We start from the raw sequence: 26,830 nt of genomic DNA, 5'->3' as shown, positions 1-26,830 counted from the left end.
GCAAGTTGCAGTTCTTTTATGAGAAACTATCGTTATATAAAGTAGTTATTATTGATATTGTTTCAAACATAAAAGAACGAAGCTACGAATCCGTATTAAATACTATTATAAAAATGAAGTTATTGATAAATTAGAAACGAACGAATCCTTCCACTCAATTTAAGGTCACCGTTATAATAACGTTAAAACGACGCGGTATGGAGGCGTAGTTAACATTTATAAACTACTCCATGATTTCCAATATTTTTTTTCAACTAATGATGGTCTTCATTTTTATGTTTAATTTCATTTAAATGTAATAAACCTTAACGTTTTTTTATGTTACAACAATAGGTTTGGTGTTAAAAATTCTTTATCTTTAATGAAAAAGCACAATGCTTTTACACTACAATTACATGTTTTGTTACATTAAAAATATGTTTCTACATGTGAATCATGATCATGTGCAGGTCAGTAGGTTAATAAGCGTAAATAGTACAAGCAAAGATTTTTTGCAATTATGCATTTATTATTAAATGTATGAATGGTTCAACATGTCACCACAAACATTAAAAAAAGTCTTCTATGATTCATTGTATATTCATATAAAAACCAGGAATTGTAATAACAATACATCATTTACCTTTGAGTATCAACCTGTATGTTATAATAACTTATAAATAATTGAACATTATCGAAAACTGATTTCAATTGTTTAACGACAGTGTTTTTGTTAAAATAAATATACTATTAGTGCAAATATAATTTCTTTTAATTAATTAAAATGAAAATCTCTGTAATTAAAAGCATATTATTATATATTTTTCTATGTATCTTAAAAGTAGAGCCAATGGCATTGAAAGGACCACCTATAACAAGATACGATCCGTGTGGATTAGCTCTGATACATTTTGAAAAAATAACAGAAAATCTATGGCAAGGAGTGTTACATCTGGGTATATTTAATAGTGATTACAGCGAATTTGAAATCGAAATTAACTTCGAAAAACGTGTGACTATTTATGCGGCAAGTTTTTGTGTTAATAATTTAATATATATTTTAAGAGGTTTGATTGTAATTTTTTTACTAGATAGTTTTTATTTTAAATCATAATTATCTTTCTTTTCTTATCTTATTTAGCCTTCCTTAGCTATTAATTTAGTGAAGACCTTTTTCACTTCTCTTTACTTTTCTCTGTTTTAGCCAATGAGGGTCGAGTTTCTACTTGCCATCTTCATAATATCATCCTTCCATCATATTTCAGGTCTTTCCCGTAACCTTTTCTGGATCTATGGCTTCCATTCTAAAAGTAAGCCAGTACTTTTACCTCTACCAGGAATCTTGTTTTCTGGCAATGTGTTCTACTCTAAGATTTCTGAGCAACTTCTTGTATTTTCGGTCCCCTGATGTATCATCAACCAGCTTCCTCTTCATTATCCTTTAGGTCTTCACTTCATTTATGACTTCCATAGTGGTTAGCCAAGGTTTTACTCTGTGTGATATAACGGGAAAAACATGTCGGCCAAATACCAATTTTCTGGTGATCAGACTGGTACATCTGGAAGACGTAGTCAATTTTTGAGAATACTGCCGTTGTTTTACTCTTTTACTTATCTTATAATATTTGATTTTCCTAATTTCAATTCCTAGTAAGTTCAGTTATCCATAAAAATATTTTTAACAACTGATTCAGTAAAAGGTCTTTCAGGAAAAGGTTAGGTGAGCACAAATTTAATATAATTTAAATTGATTTTCATGTCTAAACAAAAGGCTTTGTTTTCAGGCTACCCAAAACAGGACATTCAGCGTTATGAATGATGGACTTGATTACTTAATAAAACCAAAGGGACTAAAATCTAAACGGTATATATTTTATTTATCTTTAAATGAGGAAGGTGTGAATAAAATTCCCGCTGTGAAGAAACTTGCACTTAATAAGGCAATACTGTGTGATGATACAATTAAGGTAGGTCTACGGAACAATAACTAAAACCTTATTATTTTTTGCTTGCTATTTACAAGAGATTGTACATTAAAATTTCAGGCTGAGAAACTTAGACGACAGTTAAATGTATGTGGCAGACGTACCTTAGAGCACAGTGAGCTTAGTTCAGTGAGAACCTATGCCAAGGCTGGCGACTGGCCGTGGCATGTCGCACTCTTGCTGAAAGACATCACCACTAACACTAGCCAATACCGTTGTGGTGGCAACATCATATCTACAACAGCCGTTTTAACAGGTTTGAATGTACATTCATATAAAAATACTATCTTTATAAATATGTAACGAAACCTGAGAATCTTGTAACTTTTCAATAATTATAATGACTTCTGATTTAGGCGAATATTATACATGAAATAGAACAATTTTTAACATATTATAACGCAGGTTATTTTTGTTTCTGTTTCCCGATATTTAAAGATTTGTAGTACCCACGGGGTACCCATCAATGAGAATATATGAAGAGGATATATATATATATATATGTGTATGTATATATATATATATATATATATATATATATATATATATATATATATATATATACATGCTTACTTTGTTTTTGAGGCAATAATTTTTTTAAACAATGAAATAAAAAGAGAAAAAGTATTTAAAAAATAATTCCATCTAAATAAAAATTATTACTGCGGCGATAAGTCATTTGTTTATTATGATTTTGCTTTATCTCTTAAGTCTGTCCGTTTAATTATCTAAGTAGAATGCCAATGTCGACCAGTGGACATTGGCATTCGGTTGAAATGATAAAGATGGTGAACGGATTTAAATTTAGTGTGCGTTCTTACCGAGTTATATTAAAAGATTTTATGTAATTGCAATAATGACTATTAAAAAATTAAAGTCCTGTATATAAAAACAGCCGATAATTGGCTGTGGCTTTAAATGTAAATTTGTTTTAGCCGGCCACTGCTTAAGTATTAATGGTTTTACCGTTGAACCAAGCAGAGTAATAATAATAGCAGGCGTAAGCAATATAACAGACATGAACCAGCTCGGTCGCCAAGAGCGGATCGTAAGTTATATATAATTACTATTTTCTTATTAAAGGTTTGCGGTATTGTTATTAAAGGTTTCGTGCTCTTGAAGTTTTCATATTTACATTTATTACAGTTATTTTCTAAGAGACCGTTAAATTAGCAAGCGTTGTTTCGATCCAAATACCCCACAGTTAGAAACATGATTGATCTAATAAAATGTTTCATATAATATTTCAAAGTCACGTGCGTAAATATGGATCTAATTGTGTTTTTTAAGCCCTTGAGGATTGCAACTTATAATTAACATCAGAATTACGGTCAGCTCGACTTATAAACTTTTAATGTAGATTAAATATTAATTAAATCATATTCATTTTATATTCTACCAGCCAAAGCCTTTTGTGATCGCAGGTCGTTCAGAGATCTGGCCTTCCTTCGTACAGTCAGATGTCCGCCGAAACGACCTTTAAAGCTTGGGATCCTCCTCACACGCAAATAATAATATAACTGCCAAGGCTGGGGTCACTAAGGATGCCCTTAAGTTTAGATTTAGCTTGTGGCATTAACTAAAATCGCGGCTCAAAAATAACTCTGCTAAGGGAGTCTTATGTCGAAGCAGCAAGAACAAAAGTTTATTAACATCTGTCTCATCTAACTCATACGTTTCAGGCAACAAGAATTATAATTCATCCAGCGTTTATCCATGAACAAGCCACCTCTGATCTCGCGATTGTAAAAGTCGAAGACTTTCGATTCACTCAATATGTGCAACCTATTTGTGTATGGGGACCTTTGTATGATAAATCATCGCTTTTCGGCCAGGAAGCTGTTGTAATGTATCTTTTAATTTTTTTAAATCATTTTTCTAACTTTGTTAACAGAAATCCCAGCCTGATTGGTACACTCACAATTACTCAACGAGCCATGACGAAGGCTTTGGAGATTAAATCAAGGATGCAACTCAATAGACGAAATGAAAGAAACCGACTCTGCCCAGCGGATCGGCAAGTTGAAGTGGTAATGGGCAGGCAACATAACGTTCATAATGCTCAGCCGTTTTAAGTTTCTTGAGCGAAGACTGATAGATCTGACTGATCGATCCAACCAACATCTTATGGCTTAAATGATGAAGACGATGATGATATCAACAAGCATCGTGTAATACAGTGCTACCGCAACACCAGAATTTCTCCATAGACATGCGCGGCGAGACTAAAGGGAGTATCGCCGCATGACACCCCCCTCACCGCGCGTTTATAAGTAAGACGCGGTACAGCGGTTTCGGTAGCATTATAGTAAAACGTTTTCTTTGTCTTCTTCTTCACCTTAATTACTGAACCATCGTGATTTCCCTCCAGACCTAACCAAGTGCTTCTACGCTATCCTCTTTGCTTATCGCAGAGCATAATTAAATGGAATTATCGTTATCTATTTGACAGTTTCAAACAGCCAGCTATGTAATCTCTTTCAGGTTTTGTCCTTTGCTTACCAAAATGAGTTTTTTGGGTGTTTTGATGTTAAAATATCCTAGAAAAAAATTATTGTTAGTCAGATGAATATAGAGAAACGGGTTTAAATTTTACGCTTTGTAATTTAATTTATTATTCCGAACTTACTGTTATAGTGTGAATAGTTAAAATATATATAGATTCTCCTATATTAACATAGATTATAAATTGATAAATACTTCAAACGTTGCCTGGAGGTCGTTATATCGAATACGAGAGAATATAAATTTAGTAGAATTGCAAGAACTGTACGAAAGAATATTTGATTGCATTATTATTGTATAACTCGTACAATTTCAATGTTTTAAGCCGCAGTGTATCGTTGTATTCAATCGTAGCTCATTTTATATTCTCTTATTTAAATTTCTAGGTTGTTGGATTCGGATTAACAGAGGATAATAAGTTTTCTGATACACTTAGATCAGCTTACACAATGGTGCAGAATGACTCCACTTGCATCGCGTATTCACCAATATTATATAATGGTCTACTGAACGAATTTACATTTTGCGCCGGATTTGGACCTGCTTCTGGTAAACGTTTCTCCGCCCTCAATATTTTATATTTTTCCTTTTCTCCTCATTCCAGTATGAATAAGTAATGGATTTTAATTCATTGTGATTTGATGATCCAATTTATTATTTAAAACACAAAAAAGACGTTTCACGTTTTTTCCTTTTAAGTATTCAAAAGGTTATCGATTAAGACTTTAAATTTTATCTTTACATTATTACGAGATTTCTTTGTTTTATCACACACACAGTTCACAGAATTTTTGATACATTGTATTATGGCTTTATTCTTATATCTTTATTGTAATATCGTATCTTTTCTTAATTGTTTTACTACTAGTTATAAGGAAATTGCGCGGTACGCAAGGTGAATTTTAATACCTTTCTCTAGGGTTGATGAAATCAGTAATTTTTGCAAGTTACAGTATGTACATACTTTTTACAATAAACTCTTTTAAATTATAAATAACTTTAAAAAGATTAAAAAAACTATCTTAAGTTATAATACAGTGAACTCACTATACATAGTAGTTAATGTTATATAGAGATGTCAGATAGAAATAGTTGTGGTTTCCTCTCGGAACATTAAGTCCTTAGAAACCGTCGTAGTTCATGAATAATACAATTATAGAATAGCTTAATTTGATTCAAATAAAGCAAAGCTTTGAACTCTCATAGCATTTTACCACATATATAAGTAATCCCACATATAACCGATGATCACTCAAACTGATCCAAGTTGGAAAATGACATAAAGAAATCAATAAATGTTTTCAGGCATCAATCCTCGTAATGGTGATAGTGGCGGTGGTTTGGTAGTGGCCAAAGCACACCCGGATTACCAGGTAACCTGGTTTCTTCGTGGAGTAGTTTCTCATTGCGGAATAACACCCAACCAGAAGGAATGTGATCCCAAATTTTACCACGTGTACACTGACGTCGGGCCTCACTACGGGTGGATATATCATAATGTGGGTTTTGAACATTAAAAAGTAATAGGTTTAATTAAATAACATTAACTTATTCTGGTTAATATTTTTTATATTCGGAAGTCGTAGCTACGCAATCCGAAAAGAAACACTCAAACTCGTTTTGTGCAGTCTTTTTATACAATATTATTGTGCATTATTTAAAAAATTTAACGCTAAAAGCTATTAATACCAAAAAAATTATAGAATAAATTAAATGAAGCTTTTTCGTTTTTTCATATGGTACATATTTCATCAAATTATATTCTAAGAGCCCGTGGACATGAGATTTTTGACACTTTATAAAAGCTATAAATTTGTCAGCGCATTCTCCCAAGACAGGAAAGAACGATAAACCATTAGTAAATTTGGGTCACCGTTGCTTTTTTTAGGTAAACGGTACTGAAGGTGCGTGTAATACCGATCTTAATTCGTCAAATAATAAAGTGTGATATTTAAAATTATCTTTACAATACTATTAAAAATCACGTCATTTAATACCAGACACAACAACTTGCCAGCTCCTTTCCAACAACCTTTATGTTCATCAATTTATAATTGTACTTACATTATAGTTAAAAAGTTGATTTTTTCATGTCCTACTTGTATTACCCATATTAGATGATGTTTCTTCATTAACCAGATACTTTTGACAGATCCAACCCCGTGCCAGACAAGTGTTTAGAGTAACTATAGGAGCGAGCGCACGGGAACATGGTCTACGATAGTTTATTTACAACGTAGGCACGGAGATTTATTGTGTCATTGTATTTGTAGAAACAGGGAATCGCAATTTAGAATTTAAAGAAAAAGGTTTTTTTGGCATTATAAAATCTTTATTGTACTAAATAAATAAAAATGCATTTATGAAATTCAATTTATGTAATATTAAATACAATCATGCAATTTTGTCAGGATAATCGTAAACAAATCAAATATATTTCTATAATGTATTAAATGCATTAATTTGCAACTGTACTTAAAATTTATGTCTATGTAGTATATTAAATACAACACTACTCACGTAGTTACTTATCAGTATAATTCTTAACATTTGCAGCAAAAGGCAAATATTTTCTTTGGTTTCCGCGTTCAAGGCGATGGTTAAATACAACACAGAGACTATTGAAGCGAGCGGCAAGCTCCATTACATGATTATCCTAGAGACAATGCAAAAGAAAAACTAACATTGAAGTGAATCCTCAGAACGCATTAAAGCCTTTGAGTCCTGTGCAGAGGCGTTAGTAATTGCAAGATGAGCATTGTCAACGAAATGAACGAGTAGTTGCTTTACACTTTCTTCTTTCACTTCACTTTTTTCTGCTCTCTGGCAATTATTATCAATTAGTTCTGAATAATTAATTAAGACAATTCATTTTTATCATCCGTAACACATTAACTGCCGGACATGAACCACCCCCTTAGATTAACTTTGTTAGTGCTCTTGCCGTTAAGACTTCAGCGGCCACTTGCACCAAATCACATTGGTAAAGAAATGTGTACTTTATAAAAATTATGGCAAGCAATACATTGATTGTTTCTTTAGTTAATGTAAAAAGGTCTTTAGCGCTCCTCCAACACGTAATGCCAATTTGTTGAAAAAGAAAACTAAATCCATAACATTATTAGCCGTTATCCGGTGTTTTAAAACTAAAAAATTAATTTATTTCAATTAATATAATTCAAATGTTTTGATCTGTAAGAAAAATATATAAATAATATGCATATAACCTTTGCATATGATAGTTTGGACAATTGTAAGATGAATATAACGAAATTTTTAAATACTTTTAGATTCACTTAACTTATTTTTTTCTGATTGTGTTTTGTGACAAAAAAGTTTAAAATAAGTTTTATAGTATTGTGAAACAGTGGATGTAAATATAAAATAAGTAAAAACTCCGTTCTCTTTATCCTGTTCTCCTAAATTCTCCGTCGTGACTTCCACTCATTGAGTAAATAATGCTGATGGGCTCACACGTCCTTCCGGATCAGAATTCTTTTAGAGATTCAATCCTTACGATCACTTAATACCGCTACATGGTTGGTTATGTCGAGTTATTTCCCAAACTTAGAGCTCGGCGTTAACCTTTGTTAAGTATGGTCATGTCCAATTCCTTTCGCATCCGGGCGCTGGACCGGGATCGGTGAATTTAAAAACCTGGGGTCAAAATAGAAGCCATAAATATAAACTTTGTAAAGAAAAAAGTTGTTTTATTGCATGCAATAAAAACCTTCAAAATAAATATTTTTACACTTTACTACTAAACAATAGTGACAATGGATAGCCATACTATACTTGTCTTTTGAGTATTTATATTCTAAATTAGTTTATTCAATTATTATTGTTATGAAGCATACAAAAAGAATTAGATATTTTTTTCAAACGTTTGCTTTTCGTAACAGTTTGACACAGGCTCATTTGGCGCTCCAGGCTACATGATTAATATAAACGTTCCCCAGTTATGCCACGAGCAAAACCAAAAAAGGTCCTATTGTGAAACAATGGTCAAATTGTAAAGTAAATATTTCATACCCGCCGGTAAAAAGATTTAAGTCCATACCTTTTGACTTCGATTAAGTTTGCGTGGTTTGTAAAATTATGTTTTACCATTTTTTTTTATTTTCCTTTATTAAACATCTAATTTAGCTGTCTTTTGATTTAGTATCTTATACTGTAGAAAATATTTTATTAATGTTTATAACATGATCTTGCAAGCTTTTTAGATTTTAGCCCTTGAGCAGGTGTACAAATATTAGTTTATTTTGCCAATATGTGCGCTTTGGTGGCTATAAACTAAAAGACTTGTTTTTACTAACAATGTTATATATTAATATGACAAATAAAAAAAATACTTCCGTATACACCCATTTCATCAATATTAGATTTTTTTTCTTTTGTGTATGAATATTAAAGTTACCGTTTGTTCGGCCATCATTTTTGTCTTTTCCTGAAAGTTTATTGAGTTCATTCTTCTTTTAATTAAAAGTTTTTTGCGTAATGAGAAGGTTGTCTTCATCACTTTTCAGTCCAACGACCGAAACCAAAGTTTAGGCGATTAAAACTTTTTAAAAGGAAATATACTTGCGTTATTACAGGTTTCATAAAAATACTATATTCTTAGTTCTCACAAAATTAATGATAAAAGTCGTAAATTTTAAGAGAGAAATCAATAACTTAGTTTAAAATGAGTCTATAGAATAAACTAGAAAATCCATTAAACAATTGAAAATACTAAGTATCTTTTATGGAAAAAACTTGTTGTATTACAACTTTTCATACAAAATCAAAAAGTCATTATTACATTATTGTTACAAGCCGTACATATTCTTCAAAAAATGTATATAAATTTGCACCAATGTTGACACTATGATAATAGACATAGAACAAAGAACGATCTTTAACATACATGTGTATTAATAGTAATTTAGACATTAGTAGATGGCGCTATTCAGATTTAACATCGCTTTTTGTTAACAAACTATACGACTAATTCTTGATGCCTGTATTCAAATTTGTAATCAAAACTCCCTTAAAAATATTTCATTAAATTTTTATAACAGAAATAATTATATAAAAAAAGTCGTATAGTCAAGAAAGGTTTCTGGCGAGAACTACTGCTACACCGGCCCAGTGGCGTACCTAGGGGGGGGCGGTGGGTGCGGTCCGCACCGGGCGGCACATACCTGGGGGCGGCATTTTTTATATTTACTTTTAGTTGTAAAAAGAAACTTTTTCATTTCAAATTTATTTTCTTTTTTGAATAATAAATGATTATTATAAGTTTAATATTTGATTTATATAAATTATTATTAACTTTATGATTTCGAATATTATTCCTCGGTGTATATAAATGCATTTTAGTGTAAATTTTGGATTCTAATACAAGAACAAGATAATTTTATTTTATTGTATTAATTAAAATTCGTTGAATTCGTAAAAGGATCTTTACGACTTTGTTCGGCAGTTTTTCCTAATTAAAAATTTTTGATGTCAGTTTATAAATGTTATTTCTTTTGAAAAGTGTATATGATTACTTTGAAGTGACATATCAATATTTTTTTAAGTCAAAAACCACTATATGATTGACATATAATAGAAAGGGCGGCAAACTGGAGATCGCCCCGGGCGGCAAAAGTTCTAGGTACGCCACTGCACCGGCCATTGTTTTCAGTTTCACTAAAATTTAGTGAAGCGAACTAGATTTATTTACGCATGTATAACACCCTGACTGTTTACAATATAACAGGGTAATATAATTCATGCCTTTTTCTTTGTAGTTACATTATTGTAAGTCATTTATTATTTAAAATATAGCTTTGAAATATCATAAAATTTCTCAATCGTCTCACGTATTTGCTTTACTGAAAAAAATATTTATCGTAAAATAAATTTCCGCAGGAGATTATATTGAACACAGCAGAGAATTTTGAATCAGATTTGATTGAACTTATAATTTCAGAGTACTATTTTTATAACAGAATTTTATCTTACATTAAGCTTACCACAATATTTATAGAATTATTCCAATATTATCATTTATTGCGAGCATTTGCATATATCGTAAGGAGAATTTCAGAAGATTCTACAAAACAGAGTTTTTGTGACCATTTTTTAATTTATTTTTAATCTGTGTTAATAACTCTTGGGTTAAATAGAAACCCAAGCTTAATTATCAATTATCTTTCATAAAAACTTCGAAAGAAAGTAATTAAGGAAGCTATAACTAGTTTGCATTTATTTCTTATGATAAACGATTGCACAATGGCAAGCTTTCGGTATATATTGATATCTATTGTCATAATTTTACGTTCACAAAACTATTCTCTAAGTTTTTAGATATTTTATTTTGGATTTCATGAATAATTTAAACAAAATATTTTAATTCTTGTGTAAAGTGTTCTATACAAATTTATTTTCTATTTACATTGACATTCGATTTCCCTCGATTAAAAATTAATATAATATTGGAGATTCTCTCTACAGACTAATATAATTATATGTACTTATTCTTTTTTGTGAAAAATCTTTTGGAACTTGAGATTATCGTCCTTAACCATAATAGCAATTAATAAACTTTGACTAGAGATTACAGATGGTAAAGAAACAATTCGTGGAATAATAATTATCGTGGAAAAGAAACAAAAGTATGCATAATTAATACAAAAGAATTTGATTTGCTAAAGCAATATGTAATTTTCAAAGTTTTATTTGATTTATTTTTTGTAATATAAGAACATCTCCTTTGCTTTGTTTACTTAGTGTTAAATAAGAATGAAGAAAATATATTTATCGCACCAAGACATTAGGAAAATCGACTTTACTTATTTTCAATTGCTTTTCAAGAATGTTTCGTTTGATACGAAATGTTGTGCGGACACGATTTCTTATCACTCCTGGAGTATCCAGCTTTTCAGTCCGCGCTTGAAAATAGATATTTTAAAAACTTTATTAAAAAATCAAATGCTTTTACTTGCTTATTATACGTAAATGAGAAATGATTTCTAATCTTCTCTCTCTCTTCTTTTTTCAGCTGACAGATGCCCACTGCCACGCATGAGCCATCCCTAAAGATATCTATGGGAGGACATACCACAATCGCCACACTTGGCAGGCTAGTTGACGATTGCAATGCGTCATTATGGTATGCAGAAAATGCTGCTGACCATCCACTGGAAACTTTTTTAAGTGTAGTGGAAAACTTATATGATTAATGCACGTGTGAAATATATAAAATTATATCCTGAAAATCGAACCCGCGACCAACGATTTCAATTCTCATTTCTTACAGCGGGGCTACCATTGCTCAACCTATTTATTTATTAAATCCGGAAACTTGTGACGATGTTTTTGCCTACAATTTCATTGTTTATTAAATATGCAATTTTATGTTATTTAAAAAAATAGACTCGTTCAGCTTCTTCTGTCTGTTTTTCCTTTCAGATCTTTGGCATTTATTATCCAAACAGATAGACTCTACCTAATATTAATAAGAAGTGAATAATAAACATTTTTTTTCAATTTTGAATGGACATATGAAAAAGGTGAACGTATTTCGATGGGTGTGCAAGTATTGAAAGCTTGTAACGTAATTAAAATCGGTCTTAGTTTTAGTACCATAACACGGACGACGTTGCGGACTAGAACTGATCTTTTCTGTTTATTCATCGCAAGCTCACGTGATTTTTAAATCGAAAATGTACGTGCGCATGGTCTTTAATTATCTTTTAATGGTCTTTTTCATATGTTTGTCTTGGTAATTTTATTTTATAATAATTTGCGAGTATTTTTGCTGCATAACAGCGCATGTAACAGTCGTACGATGTGACGGTGTACATGAACTAACGAGGACGTGGCACCAACTCATTGGCGCATGACCATGCATTAAATTAGCCTGTAACAAACCACCCGGCCAGCGTACTGCCGGGGCTAATACTGCGGTGAATTGGTTCGACGGAACTATGATTAAACGTGGAATCTATAATCAGGTACAGTCGACGGATTCTGTGAATATGTAACCGCCTGCAGCTATGCCAAAATGTAACAATGTTTAATAAAATGCGTCACGTGATTGTATTGATTTTAGTAACAGTTCTATATAATTTTTATTAATAAATTACATCAATTACCTCAAAAATCTAAAATAAATCGCAGGCCGAATAAGAAACAAATACTTTTTTCCAAACTGATCACTTTATTGATTGATTCAATGTCTTAATATTAAATAGCACACATTTGAATTTCAATATCGTGAACTGAAAAACTTTAGTGAAAATTTGATTTTTATTTTTATTGTAATACAATATATTTTGGTTGTTCAGATCCTAACAAATATTTTAATAATCAATTGTTTGACTGTTATTATCAAGACTTTCATTTTTATTCCGTAGTTTGTACTGGTAGAGAAAAGTATGTTTTTTTTTCCATAATATTTTTTTCTCTTAGAACCTTCTTCGAGTCTTAAAGACAATATGAAAAAAAATAACATTGGTCATGCCGTTTTCGCACTTTGCAACACATTTGGCGACTCATTTTTATGTACCATTTGATCGATCACAGGTGTAAAAGATTTAAATCTTTCAGCAACAAGATTTAAATCTTTTTCACTTATATCCTAGCACCCTATAAGAAGTGATCACTCTAAACATTTTACATTAACGTATTTTTACTGTTGGATTACGATAGACTCATTACTGTTGGTAGTACAAAGTTTACGGGAATAGATAATACAGATAATTAAAACGTAGAAATCGAAATTTTGAAATCGCTTTATTGTAATCTTACATAAATTACGTTATTAATTATTTCTGAAACGATTGATTTTTGGACATGATGATACATTGTCAGCAAATGAACTACACATTAATCCCTTTACAGCATTTACATAATAACAGTTCGCTCTTAACAAGTTTTGTGTAGTGTAATCACTACACACTTGAAATGGATATTTTTGAGCAGTAAAAAATGTATATAAACGTCTAAACAATGTTTTCAAACCAAAAAAGTAAACTATGTATAACTAAATAAACACATAAAATTATTAAATTTGTTTAGGCGGTTGCTACGTTGCTACGCGGCAGTATCCGTCAACCGGTTAATGCTACGGAAACACGTTGACACATTGAGTTTTCCCGTTGCAATTCACTGTGAGATCGCATTTGAGTGAAATTATTTTCACAGCAGTCGTAATGGAAGTTCAATTCAAATAAAATTCGTATTTGTAACCTTTTTTTAAAGTTTATTTTTGTCCGCCGTCACAACTCAAGGGTGTCGCTTTACGCGCTACAATGGGAATTGATTGAGGAATAACGTTCCGTGACTGGCAGTTTGAGAAATGTTATATTTTAACACGAAACGGCGCCTACGTTTCTTCTCAACAATTTGTAACTAAAAGTAAGTTTCTATTTCCTTTTAGAGGCAATCATCCGTTTTCAATTCAATTCTGTATTTTTCGGCAACGTCTATCACTTATCCGAGATTGCCCGATTTGTTTCATAGTTTTTTTAACACTTCATTTATTTTCTCTAAAAAAATTATCATTAATTTTTTAGAGAAATAAAATATTCCTCCAATAAATTACCAAGCAATAAAGGTTCGCAAAACACGGATCAGGTCCTTTTTACTTTGGACGGGAACACATAAGCAGCTTAGTTCTTTGACTTGCTAATAAGGTTTACAAATGCCTGCCTTCTTGGGGATATTCTACCGTACAGCGGATAGTGCTGCAAAGTAATTCCTGATAGCGTTAGTTGTTCCATTAATGCGCCACTCCATATCGTCATCACTGATTACTGTAACATAGAAAGAATTATAAAATTTAATGTTAACGTTTATACACTTGGTTTAATTTTTATTTGGTTAAAATATACATTTTTTACTATCCTCCTTTGTCAAATGTTATATAGCAACCTCTTGCCTCCTCATAAAATTCCAAAAGATCCGGTTTGAAGTGGTTTGCATCGTTTTCCTTTATCATCCTTACATCATTGTCAACCTTAACAAGTTCGTGTATCCACCTTATGGGAGGTAAGTCCTAGGCTGCGCTTGCTGCAAACATTTGAAATTTCAATAGCGTGTTATTGAAACTGCTTTCTTCTAATACAAGCAAGTTTTTTTTTATAGTTTTGTTTTTTTAATTTTTATTATGGTCTTCGTTATTGGCGACCTATGGTACATTCCCCTGACTTAGGTACGCAAGGACAATATATTCTCTATAATTTTTTTAAGGACTTTTTTATTTTAATGCTCACCTCTTATCCATCACATTTTCTTTCATTCCTTTCCTACTTCCTACACCTTCCTTACTTCGCTTTCACCGCCACAGTAGTACTTTACTTTACTTTACATTTTCATTTTTGTTATATTAAACGTTTTGGTATATCCGGCATCTTGTTCACCTTCACACGTTTAAAAGACAGTACGTTCTAAATTTAAGATTTATCTTGAGGAAAGATTAGAGAGCAGATATCACAATCAATTATTGAAAATTTTTAGTAACGATTTTTAATTACATAAATAGAATTCTTCCAATTTTAAATATCGAGTAACTGGGACTACATCCAACCATCGATGTTGTAATATTTCACGTGTATCAGGCGTGGTACAACGATAAAACTTTTTTTTAATCGACTTAACTACAACTATTTTACTTAATAATTACCAATGCAAGGTTTGTTTGTTCTCATGCTAAATAAATTATCGGTCGCGGTTGACTTCCTTCAATATAGGGCCGAAGTAGACCCCGGGACCTTTTAAAATGTTAACACAACTTTATAGACTGTGACTTCGATAGCGAACACCTGGCGGAAGCTAGATCAGTGACACCAGATAAAAGACATTCAATTAGTACAAAAAATACATGAAAGTTTTTAAACTTAAAAATTGATGAAGTTCAGGAAAAATATATCTAAAAAAATTGTCATTTAGCTGAGGAATATTTGCGATTATGGCATATTGGGAAACACCAAATAAACTCTTCGCAGAACAATTTAAAATCATTAATAGCAGATCACCACAGCTTGAAAAATATAGGTCTATGCACTCGTTTAACATTGAAATAATTTAGAATAGAGAATTCGATTTCGCCTACATTGAAAGATTTTAAGTTTATAAAATAGCTTATATTGTTTTCTTATTTAATAAATATGTTTCATAATTTACGTATGAGTAGTGGTAGCCCAGCGGCGAAGAGTTCAACTTTCGGGTTACTATCTCCCATAATTGCCATTTTGTGAATTAATTATATAGGATTTCCACTGCTTACAAGTTAGTTTACAGAAAATGGGCAGCAGCGTTCCCTGCATACCATAATAACACACTGCATTTGTTAGCACGGTTTAGTCCGCCTAACAAGCATGGCGATTATGGTATATTTCTCTATATATATCTTTTGGGGAGGCCCATGCCATGCAATAGAGTAGTAATACTCAAATTTTTCCATTTTAGACATAGAATTTGTGTATAATACTGTATAATACGGTATCTTTACATTTATTCCATATTGTTTAATATATATATACGATTTTTTGGTAAAAAAAAATTTGTCGTTTCTTTTTTTACGAACAAATTAATCTTTGTCCCCATACAGGAAGCTTTCGACAGGGCAAAATGTCGATGACACGATAGATAATTCACTTAGTAATTTATCATTTAGTAGCATCGACGCGTACTTTAATAAATTGTCGAGTAGGTTAGTGGTCAATTTTCTTTTTTTATTTTTAATTATCATCGCTACAATATAACCTGATGATGGACTTTTACGTCAATAATAAAAGAAAATTATTTTATTTTGACGTAAAAAATTAAAAGGAATAAAGTATATATAACTATTTTTTTTTAGACACAATATCGTTTCTTAAGAAAGATAAAGTTATATGACTCAACGAATCACTAACATACACGTGAACTGTGTAAACATTTTTACTACTCCACAAACATTATATATGGTAATACCTTCACCTTTGAAGAAACAGAAACGAATTGTAGAAGCAGTAAGGAAGCAATTATAATTAACCAATTAGCCTTCAACGATTTAATCGCATGTCGCTCGGTCGTTCAATGCATTACATTTGGAAAATTATGACCCTTTGAAATGACGTGGACAAGTATTGTTCCAATTCTGCAAGAAAACAAATTTAATGAGTGTTTTCTAATTTCTAATTTGTAAATCGTGGTTTTGGAATGATAAAAGGTTATTACAGATTAAATAAAATAAGGAATATTTTTAGAAGCTGTGTAAAAAGTCTATGAGTTTGGTAGATGCGGATAGCATTTCTTCATCATCATCAGCCTTTCAGCCATAGTACGCCCACAGATGGGTAAAAGCCTTCCAATAAATATCCAAAAAGCAAAAGGAAATAACTATAAATTATTAATGTAGTTATCTTTATCATTGTAATAATAATTTAAACATCGTCGTCGTCGTTGATTCAGCCCATAGCCACTGCAAAGGCCCCTCTCAAACATATCTATGAAGAGATATAGCATATTCGCCACGCTCGGGAGACGGATTGGCGATCTCAAAGTGGTATAATCTTTATTCTGCCCATCTCTTGGAAACTTGTTCGTGAGCAATAGCAGTGCTATGTAATTAATGCACAGTGGAAATTATACAACTTTGTATTTCCAGAATCGAACCTGCGGCCTACGATCGCAAAAGCTTAAATAATTTATATATAGGTAAGAAAAGAATTCTTTATTCTTTTTGCTCATGGAAATGAATTCAAGAAAAATATTTATACTTTAAAAATAAATTCCAAAAGAACCAAGGGCATAAAAGCTTTAACATAAAATGGATCAAGTAGAAAACAATAGTATTAACTTCCCAGGCTGTTTTTTTTTAATAGAACTATCATATTCCAATGGCAACTTGTCTTTAGCAGCTGCCGAATTCGAGAGGTCATTGCGCAAATAGCGCTTAGCCTAAACCTCTTTTTAATGTAGCAAAGCACGATGGCTCCCGAGAAGTCTTGGCTCCAGTCGCTACTTTCTACTATGTTACCAGATTGTGAGGCGTGCAAACTATTAGGTCACTTGGGCGGGAGCTCCATGAAGGCATCTCGTGCTAGGACCTTCAAGAGGGGACCACGGCTTAAACTTTTACTTGATACCTGTTTAGCTTTCATGCTTTTGCCGATCATAAAATAAACCTTTTTTAAGATCGGCAAAAGCTAAAATCTAAATCAATGTATAATAAATAAAGTAAAATGTAAAATAGGTTACAATGGTTTCTCAAGTAACAAAATAATTAAGTAATTATTTGTAGTCTGATTGAAAATCTCAGTGTTGCACTCGAATGAATTAATTCTTGACAATAAATAACCAAACGTTAAGAATTCCGACGATTTCCATGTAAAAGCATTCCACACCTGGGATCGTTCCGTGACACTATGCAATAAGGTTCTTTACGTTACGACTGTACCAACTTAACCCCTTGGTCCTTAATGTGATATTAATAAAGACGTGTTTCGTTTAAACGTGAACTTCGCCCAGAAACAAATAAGGTTACTAGAGCAAGAGGCTGAATACGGATGTGGACATAAAAAATTTGGTAGCACGCGAACGTTACGTGCTACCAGGAAATAGTTGATCCTGGCATTAAAAATAATATTTAAACATCGATGGATTTTCAAAATGTTTTTTTTTAACTCGGAATGTCAAAAATAAAAATAACAGCAAAAATACTAACACAATAAGAATATCGGTAACGATGGAAATTAAGCGTCATCGTCAATAGTTGTAACTTTTGTGCATTTGCACCAACACCAACACAAGGCTATAGCAATCTGAACATCAGTGGCATTCCAATACCATCCGTCACTAAGTTTAGGTACCTAGGGTCGACTTTAAGTATCGATGCAGACTCAACCGCTGATGTCAAGAACAAGGTACACACTGCATGGATGAAGTGGAGGGAAGTGTCAGGCGTTTTATGTGATAACCGTATGCCCATTAAGACCAAGGGTAAAGTCTACAAAGCAGTTGTCAGACCAGCTATGCTCTACGGCTCGGAATGTTGGACTGTAAGTCAGAGACACGAGCAAACACTTCATGTCAATGAGATGAAGATGCTTAGATGGTCGGGTGGCGTCACTAGAATGGACAAAATACGGAACGAATATATCAGAGGTTCGTTTAAGGTAGCTCCGATCCCCAGCAAATTACAGGAAAAAAGATTACGATGGTATGGCCACATTCAACGGAAACCAGATAACCACGTGGTAAAAACTGCCTTAAGCCTCCCAGAATTCCCAAGAGGGAGAGGGCGTCCAAAAGCTACGTGGTGGTCTAATATCAGAAAGGAACTGGAAACCCTTCAACTTGATGCAGGGACAACCCAGGATAGAGTGGCCTGGCGCAAATTGATAAGGAGACCCGACCCCAAATAAAGGGAAAAGGGAAGGAAGAAGAAGAAGAAGAAGTCAATAGTTGTAACTTTGAATATTACGTTAAAAATTATCAATGCATAAATATTCATTTATACACATTTTTATTCAATAAGGATCACGTAGTCGGGGCGTGGGAAGGCCTCCCACTAGGTGGACCGACGATAGAGAAGGATCACATTTGTCATGAGAAGAATACCAGAAGAGCCCAATATTAAGAAGCTAGAAACAGTTTACGCTCTATAATGATAGCAACAAGTTTTAGCTACTAGATAATGATACAACATTTTCAATTCATTATTTTCGTTTCAATTTTATACTAATATACCATAAAATCAAAAAGTATATATTTTTTTTGTTATTTAACTTCGAACGTTTAAGAATATGTTGAAATAAACGTCCAAAGTATTAACAAGTATTCTACGTCTATAGTGTGATCCTAATTTACTTTTTAATAAAGTTGCGTTTGTAAAAAAATAAGTTAAGAATTATACCTTAAACCTAGGTTATCTGTTCGGATTTACTAAAGCATAAACGCTGGCAAAATCCTATTTAAATTAACAATACATATATACTGAAAATTTATTGACTTTTTATAACAGTTGAGAAATTGATAATACTATAAGATAATAAATATTGATATATTGAAATGAAACAATGAATTGAAAAAGTGACAGTTCATTAAAAACAACGGATAAAACATGGTAGAAATAAAAGTTACACAAATAACGTTAAGGTAAAAACAATTTCTCACAATTAAATCCATTTATCACGAAACTGTTAAAGAAAGAATTGAAGACGACACAAAAGATATTTAGAATTTAAATGTGCAAAGATAACGAGAGGATTTTTATATCAATATCAAAGCGTTTTCGGTTTCGTTTTGTCACAATTCTTTTCGATGCCGGTACGAATTCGGGGCACGCTCTCTTATAATCATGTTCGAGTCCTCCAATGTTTGATAAAGTTCTCATGTCTCGTACGAAAAATGACGTGTTCCCGGCTATCGCACAAAATAATAGGAACGGGTGCAGAATTCGTGAAATTCTCGTCTAAGCGCGTGACGGGACAAAATACCTTTAATTGTCTGGCATTTGCTTTATTCCGCAATATATTCCAAGATAGTTCTTCCTTATACTTTATATATCTTTATACAAGGTATTTTCCTTTTATATTAGTTTCGTTGTGAATATTGTAATATGCTTCCGGATTCTTATCTAACTTTTCTGAAAAGTTTAGTATGAAATATATTTTATCTATCTTTTCTTTCGGACGATTTTCCTTTAATACTGGTTTGAAAAATAGTATTAAATGTTAATTGAGTTTTTAATCCATTATTTTACTCAAAATTAACGAAAGCTTTTGACAGAACAACATTTAAAATGATCTTTGAAACAATTTTCGCTGCGTTCTCTTTTCAAAGTTATTTCGAAATGAAATTTTAAAAGCGCGTTCGGCGTCGTCTCAAATGACGTTTTCACACTTAAGTCTGACCCATTTTAAAGTATCTCAAAGGCAAGTATTTATCCTTGCAAATGGAAGCAGTTAGACGGACGCGTCCGATTGGCCGGGATTTAGTCGAAAATTGCCCAAATGAAAGCTCAATGAACGTGTCACGGCGACTCGCTGGGCACATTTGTCCACGTCCCGAATTGTCCGCATTGCCGTACGTTAGTGATGTCAATCGACGCAGTTTTTTTAACTATTAATGGATGTGAAATTTTCATTCATCTTTCACATGTATATATTAATACGGTATATGTCCACTCAAAATTATACCTTTAGGACATATATTCAGTTCAATTCGGTTCGATGTTAATTTTTTGTTTAAAATTGAGCTACAACTTTAAACGTTGCATTACGAATTCAAAATATATCGTTTACTCGATGTTATAAACACTGAAAACATCACTATGTAAAAAAATATCACTCAACGATATTTACTTCTAATGGTATGTAGTAATGGAATCAAAAGTATCAAACAATTTTATAGAATATATTCATGTTGTACCTATATTCAATATGTGCATACTATTAGTACAAGGATTATTCATACTTGTAATACTTCACATCTTTAAATGAGACAGACCAATGGCCGTAGCACATCACTAGTGACACCGTTATTCCGCCCTAGGGGTCGGACGTCGGGTCATCAGAGGAAACGATCCGGCCCGTTCGTGCCTATGACACAACGCACTGTCATTTGCTGCATAAAAATTACAGGCAGTTAGAAGCCTAGATACCCATAACGAGTTCCTTTGGAATACCACAGAAAGTGAAACCTCGATAGATCCATAGTTTTTATGTTTCTTTTATTTAATTATAATAACCTTAAAGAAAGTGATAGTTTATTTTGACATTATGTTATTGCCTATCATATTCTAACTTTTTATCACGCCCCGATGTTATAATAATTATTTCTAGCAGCCTCAGCACTCAGCTTCTCGATAGTGATCCTGTAAGATCATACGAAAGCCTGTCCGCGAACTTCACTACGAAACCTAAAGGGCCCAACAGCCATTTGTTTTGTGCGCCATCCATTACCACTTCAACTTGCTAATTAGCTTGTCCACATAAGTAAGAGCAACTAATTGATGATGAGTGTATTAAATATGTCCTCACTTCAGAAAAATAACAGAGAATCAGTTTCTCTTAGTGTTTAAATCAAAATTACATAACGAAAGAAAGACCAAAAATATAATATACAACAAAAGCTTTATTGTGTACTGGAAGTAGCGTCTCGTTGGAGGACATGTATTAAAAACTATAAACATATAGAAAATATATAGAATAAAAAATACCTGTGGATATGGTGGTGATATCCTCTAGACCGGACTTATTGCTATCTTTAACAACTTTGAAAAGTATAGTACGAGCGAGAGGTACTACAGCGAAATATCTCTACAACCGACAGCAAGATTAAAAGTGTCTGCGGTGTTTGTGTCAATGTAAGCATTAACTAATTTTTTAAATGGATTTCCAAAGTAGAATTATAAGAAGATATGTCTCCTAATGGTTACACCACTCTGAACTTTCTCAAAACAAACCTGAACACTTAAATCTCTTTAAAAATACCAATGCTTATTTCTTTTTAAGTCTTCGCTTAGATCGCAACGTTTATATCTAAAGATTCATATAATTCCTGTTATTATTTTAACGCGTTCCTCATTCTTAAAGCAATACACTTCACGAGTTTCCTCATAAGCGTCCATTAAATTAAACGTATGGTTGCTGTGAACACCGCTGAGCTATAAAAGGTCTAATGCTGATCTCACTCTTATCGGGCGGGGGATTTACACCTGTATGATATTTCGTTCAGCGAGCGTAAAGGCGGTTTACGTAAATCTGTACATTTATCGTAGGCTTGAACATTTTTAACCTAAAATTATAAGAAGATCCAAAAGAGATTTCTATATCAATTGTGTTGCTCAAAAAATAAACGTCGCACTTTAAATTCATACAAAGAAAGACTAAAGCGTAATAAAATAAAGCCTCTCAAAGTCGGTCGAAATTAATATATAAATTACTACACGGTAAAATTAATACTTCGCAATTATTTTAGTTAATAAATCTAAACATACGGAGTTCTTAGTAGTAGTTGCTTGTACAAACGCAAGACTTTTGAATAGCAAACGTACGGAAAAAAAATTGTTCCAACTCACCTATATACAGAAAGCTTCACTTATGAAAATCAATACGATATCTCGATTTTTTCTCAAAGCCATAGTAGGGAAGAAATTAAAATAAAAGGGCATTTGTTATTTGTACTTAAGTTATTTAAAGAACCCCAAAATAGAATAATAAAAGGGATGTAATATTCGCAAGCTGCATTCATATTAAGTAGATGACAATAATGTAACTTAAGACATCTCTGTGTTGTGTATCATAATTAATTTTGTGGTTTGGATTAAAAAAAATAGAATTATTCTGTGCTATTATGATTGAGATTTTTAATAATAGTTTCCTCATTATAAATACTATGTTTAAATAACATTAGGGCAAGTCGCTAAATTACCCTTCAAATGTTACCGCGTCTCGAATTCCCCTTGTAGTGTTTTCTTGGTTGTCTTCTTTAAATGGCAGTCCAACGCACAAAACTGAATGACGTCTCTTGTTCCAAATTTGACAGTAGCCTAAGCCCTGAGTCCGACGAAGTTGTGAAAGCCCGCAAGGCTAACAACATCATCATCATCAGAAACCAGTGACAGTAGCCTATTAATAGATGGAGGTAGACAGCAGCAGTGTTACGTTTAAAGTTACTGCGAACAAAATTCAAGTAGCCACGGATTTATCAAATATCCAGGGTATTATGCGGAATTTATTATTTGATATAAATTACAGTTAAAAAAAACTACAACCGATTTTCAGTACGAACGCGAAAAATAAAAAAGAATAAAAATTGTACGTACTGTATAAGCGGAAATAGTTTCTATTTATTTTTAATGAACATTAAAACTTCAGCAAAACTATTCTGACTTAGCAAACGTTAACGAAGATGAGAAAAGTTGCGCAGTAACTTCTAGGAATGAAGGAGAAAAAAGGCTTTTAAGCGAATGTTAGCGGAAAACATGCACGAAGCTCTTCAAGGTCCAATTGACCCAAATGGACACACAAATAGTTGAAAGAAGGCTCGCACGGGGTCATTATTCGCTCTGTATAGCGGGGAAAAGTGTCAGGATGCAAAAGGACGGGCATTTATCTACATCCTGGGGGTAACACTGATTTTAGAATGGATATATTATCACGATTTCGTTCAGAAATCAAAATGTCTTACAGAAAAAGAATATTTAGGTATTATAATATATGGAAATTAAGTACATACATTTGATAAAAATAATATTTTATACATTTATTAATATTTTTAATTCGTATAATTTTTGTAATAGCTTCTTGGTTTTGTGTTATAAAATACAAATGATATTTTAAAATATCTTGAACACTATAACAATGTTTTAAAAGATATATTTAAACCATCGTCTTCTATCCTTCAATTATTCATTTTTTTCATTCCCACGGCTGAACATAAACACATCTCCCGAATAACTTTTAAAAAGACCAGTTGGATATGGCGTTGTTCGCTCTCTTTCATCCTTCGCTGCGTTTGCAGGTCCGTGGTCTCTTCCCCACAACCGTGAGGCCCCAGTGGCGATGTTTTCTGTTCGCATATCCTACAGATTTTGTTTATTTTATATATAAAGCCATAAGATAGGCTGAACATATACGTCATATTAAGAAGAACGATACTATTTAGGCTTTCATAATAAAAACTCATAAATAAGTTTAACTTGAACCGTTCGATGTACGATGTATTTATCCAGTAATTTTGCAAGTTGCGACATTAATAATAGCAAAACAAACCTGCACTGCCATTTGACGACAAGTATCAGAGTTCAAGATTGGCAGCTTATTCCAATTAAAAGAGAACTTCCTCAACAACTATAGAAGCTAATTAATTTCATGATAGTTTTTTCCAAAAAATAACCATCAAAGCCACTATAAATACCGTTGTCAATAGATTTGGTTTCAACACCGAAACATTGAATTTACCGGAAATCAAATTCCCATATCGCATAATTTAACGAAATCTAGCAATTAATTGACTGCCCAGCCATGTAATTTGACACAATTAGAATATGTCTTTATTAAAGAGCTATTTCAATCGACTGCGGCCTTTAAATTCAAAATCCGTGACTTGATTAGCGAACATAATAGAACCGTCAAATTTAATAATAAAAATACGCACTCAGTGATGATAACTGTAGTTGTTCGGCTATTTGGTTAATGTATATTTTTTATTTTCATATTTATCTTACTTATTCCAACACAATAATGAGTTATTAACTTTCAAATAAATTCTTTTTAATTTTGAGATGTAATATAGTCATCGAGGTTAAGTCGTACATCAAGTGGTACATTTAAAATCCTCCACGTGTTTAACAAGTTGATTTATATTGTAGACATAAATCTTCGTCGAAGTCTCGTAAGTTAGAAGATGACCCGGGGAAGCTACTCACAGCCGTTAAAAAATCTTTTCGGCGGCCGAGTCGGCGCAATCTTTTGCTCCATTAAGTCCTTCACGCTCGCCGCCTATGGAAATTGGACGTAAAACGGAATATTGTAGTCCGGAATAGTTCCTTACTAAGATTTGTTGCGTTATTCCACCCGAGATGGTTCGACTTTTTCGATACCCCGTAACGCCTTTATGTGAACAGTTTGTCACATTCAAATGTACGTTGTTTCAGCGCATTTTTTGTAATGCCATTCCAACATTGTTTGGAAAGTTAAAAGAAAGAATATTTGCTCATATTATTTATTTAAAAATATTTCTAGCATGTCGTTAATCGCGTATAACATCTGCATACATACATATGTACATATATCTGGAGTATATATACATGTATATGTCCGTGTAATTGATATATATTGTATCCTTCTGTCAAAGTATATGTTTATTAGTAATCAAAATATCTTTACAACGCTTCGTGTTTTCTGATAGAGTATGCCACAATTTGTAAAAAAATCTACGGAATCGTTAACATTTATAGAGTATTTATTTATTTTTTGTAGTAAACTAATAGTAAAATATAGATAAAAATTTATGTAGAATACATAAAATATCAGTACATAATACCAAATACGTAACTTTCTAATATCTAAAATGTAATAAAACAGCACGCACCGTTATAACAAAAACCTTTAACTATAATTATAAGTAAGCTATCCTAAATTCCTTAATAAGTAATAAACAGGATTTTTAGTCTGGGCCCTTGCAGCCTGACTTAGCAAATACTATGCATCGTATTTTAGCAATGACTATTTTTTAAAATTACACTACAGTAATATTGATGTATGCTAAAACAGTTAAAAGTTCAAAGGGAACTTGTATGACGATTCTATTTTAAAGATATTCATAAAATACGTTTATTCAATTTATTAACTTTTAACTGAACGCTTATCGTTATCAACTTATCTATTAATTTTTAATCTATTTTATTTTTGACCCTACTCTGCTTTGCTAGATAGAATAAAGATATTTTGAGATATTTTGATAAAAAAAATAAAGATATTTTGAGCTAGAATTATCAAAATATCTTTATTTTAGTACGCATAACACGTTATTTTAATAAGCTACCACCGGCTCCGAATTCGGTGAGAACAGCTGGCCAGAACTCAACTGTTACTATTTTTAAATAAAATGTTTGCAAAGTAACATACATTATGATGCATATACATCATGATATCAACCATGTAAATGAGTCAACAAAGTTAATTTCAATCAAATAAAAAGTCTCTAGTTTTGTAATAAAATTTATTTCATACTATACTTTAATTTTAGTTTCAAAACTCAGAAAAGGATAATTTGTGACGCCTTGTGGAACTTTATTTTAAATGCATACATAAGGGCCCATGAATATATATATAAGTATTTTGAAGAAAATACTTGAAGGATTTATATAAAAAGCAATTCATTTCCGGCCTTCCCTTTTCGCATCTCGAAGTTTCAATCATGTAATTCCATCTTCGTTTATTATTCTTTCGTAACAAAAAAAAATGAAAGTATATTTGGATAAACAACATATGAAATAAAAGAGGCCAACGCAAGGGCTCGGTTAATACACTTTTGAGGGTTTCTCGAGGCTTTCTTATCGGAAAAACCTTCCGTATTATCTTTTTTTACTCGAGGCGCGGCTGGGAGCGGGATAAAGCGATAATCGACTGGCACGATTCAGTCATACCAGATTTAATAATACACACAAAATTACTGATCTATCTAGAACATTCATTAAAACCATCAATAGTTTTTGCTTATAAATCTTTATAATCCCAATGTGAATTTTCTAATCAAACATTAGACTATCCAAATCTAATAATTATAAAGTTTTACACCAGTAATAAATCATCCTGTATGTGTCTGTTCAATAAGTCAAACGTCGGGGCGAGAAACACTACACTTAAGTAAACAATAAATATTTGCCAAGC

The 26,830-nt window shown here is 32.2% G+C and overlaps 1 protein-coding gene across 1 annotated transcript; it reads left to right on the top strand.

Annotated features, from left to right (window-relative positions):
- Positions 1-416: 416 nt before the first annotated feature.
- On the top strand, positions 417-6,693 carry LOC137931817 (venom protease-like). Its single transcript, XM_068775329.1, has 8 exons — positions 417-449; positions 1,764-1,946; positions 2,025-2,220; positions 2,900-3,012; positions 3,647-3,808; positions 4,856-5,018; positions 5,775-5,968; positions 6,622-6,693. Exons 1-8 carry the CDS (start codon positions 417-419, stop codon positions 6,691-6,693), a joined length of 1,116 nt encoding a protein of 371 aa, XP_068631430.1.
- The last annotated feature ends 20,137 nt before the right edge of the window (positions 6,694-26,830 follow it).

Source organism: Battus philenor, unplaced genomic scaffold, assembly GCF_028537555.1.
Source record: "Battus philenor isolate CCGP_79_NKW_IND1 unplaced genomic scaffold, ilBatPhil1.0.hap1 SCAF_8, whole genome shotgun sequence".
In the NCBI taxonomy this organism is placed as follows: domain Eukaryota; kingdom Metazoa; phylum Arthropoda; class Insecta; order Lepidoptera; family Papilionidae; genus Battus; species Battus philenor.
Note: the sequence above shows the minus strand (reverse complement) of the source record. Positions and strands in the feature narration are given on the sequence as shown.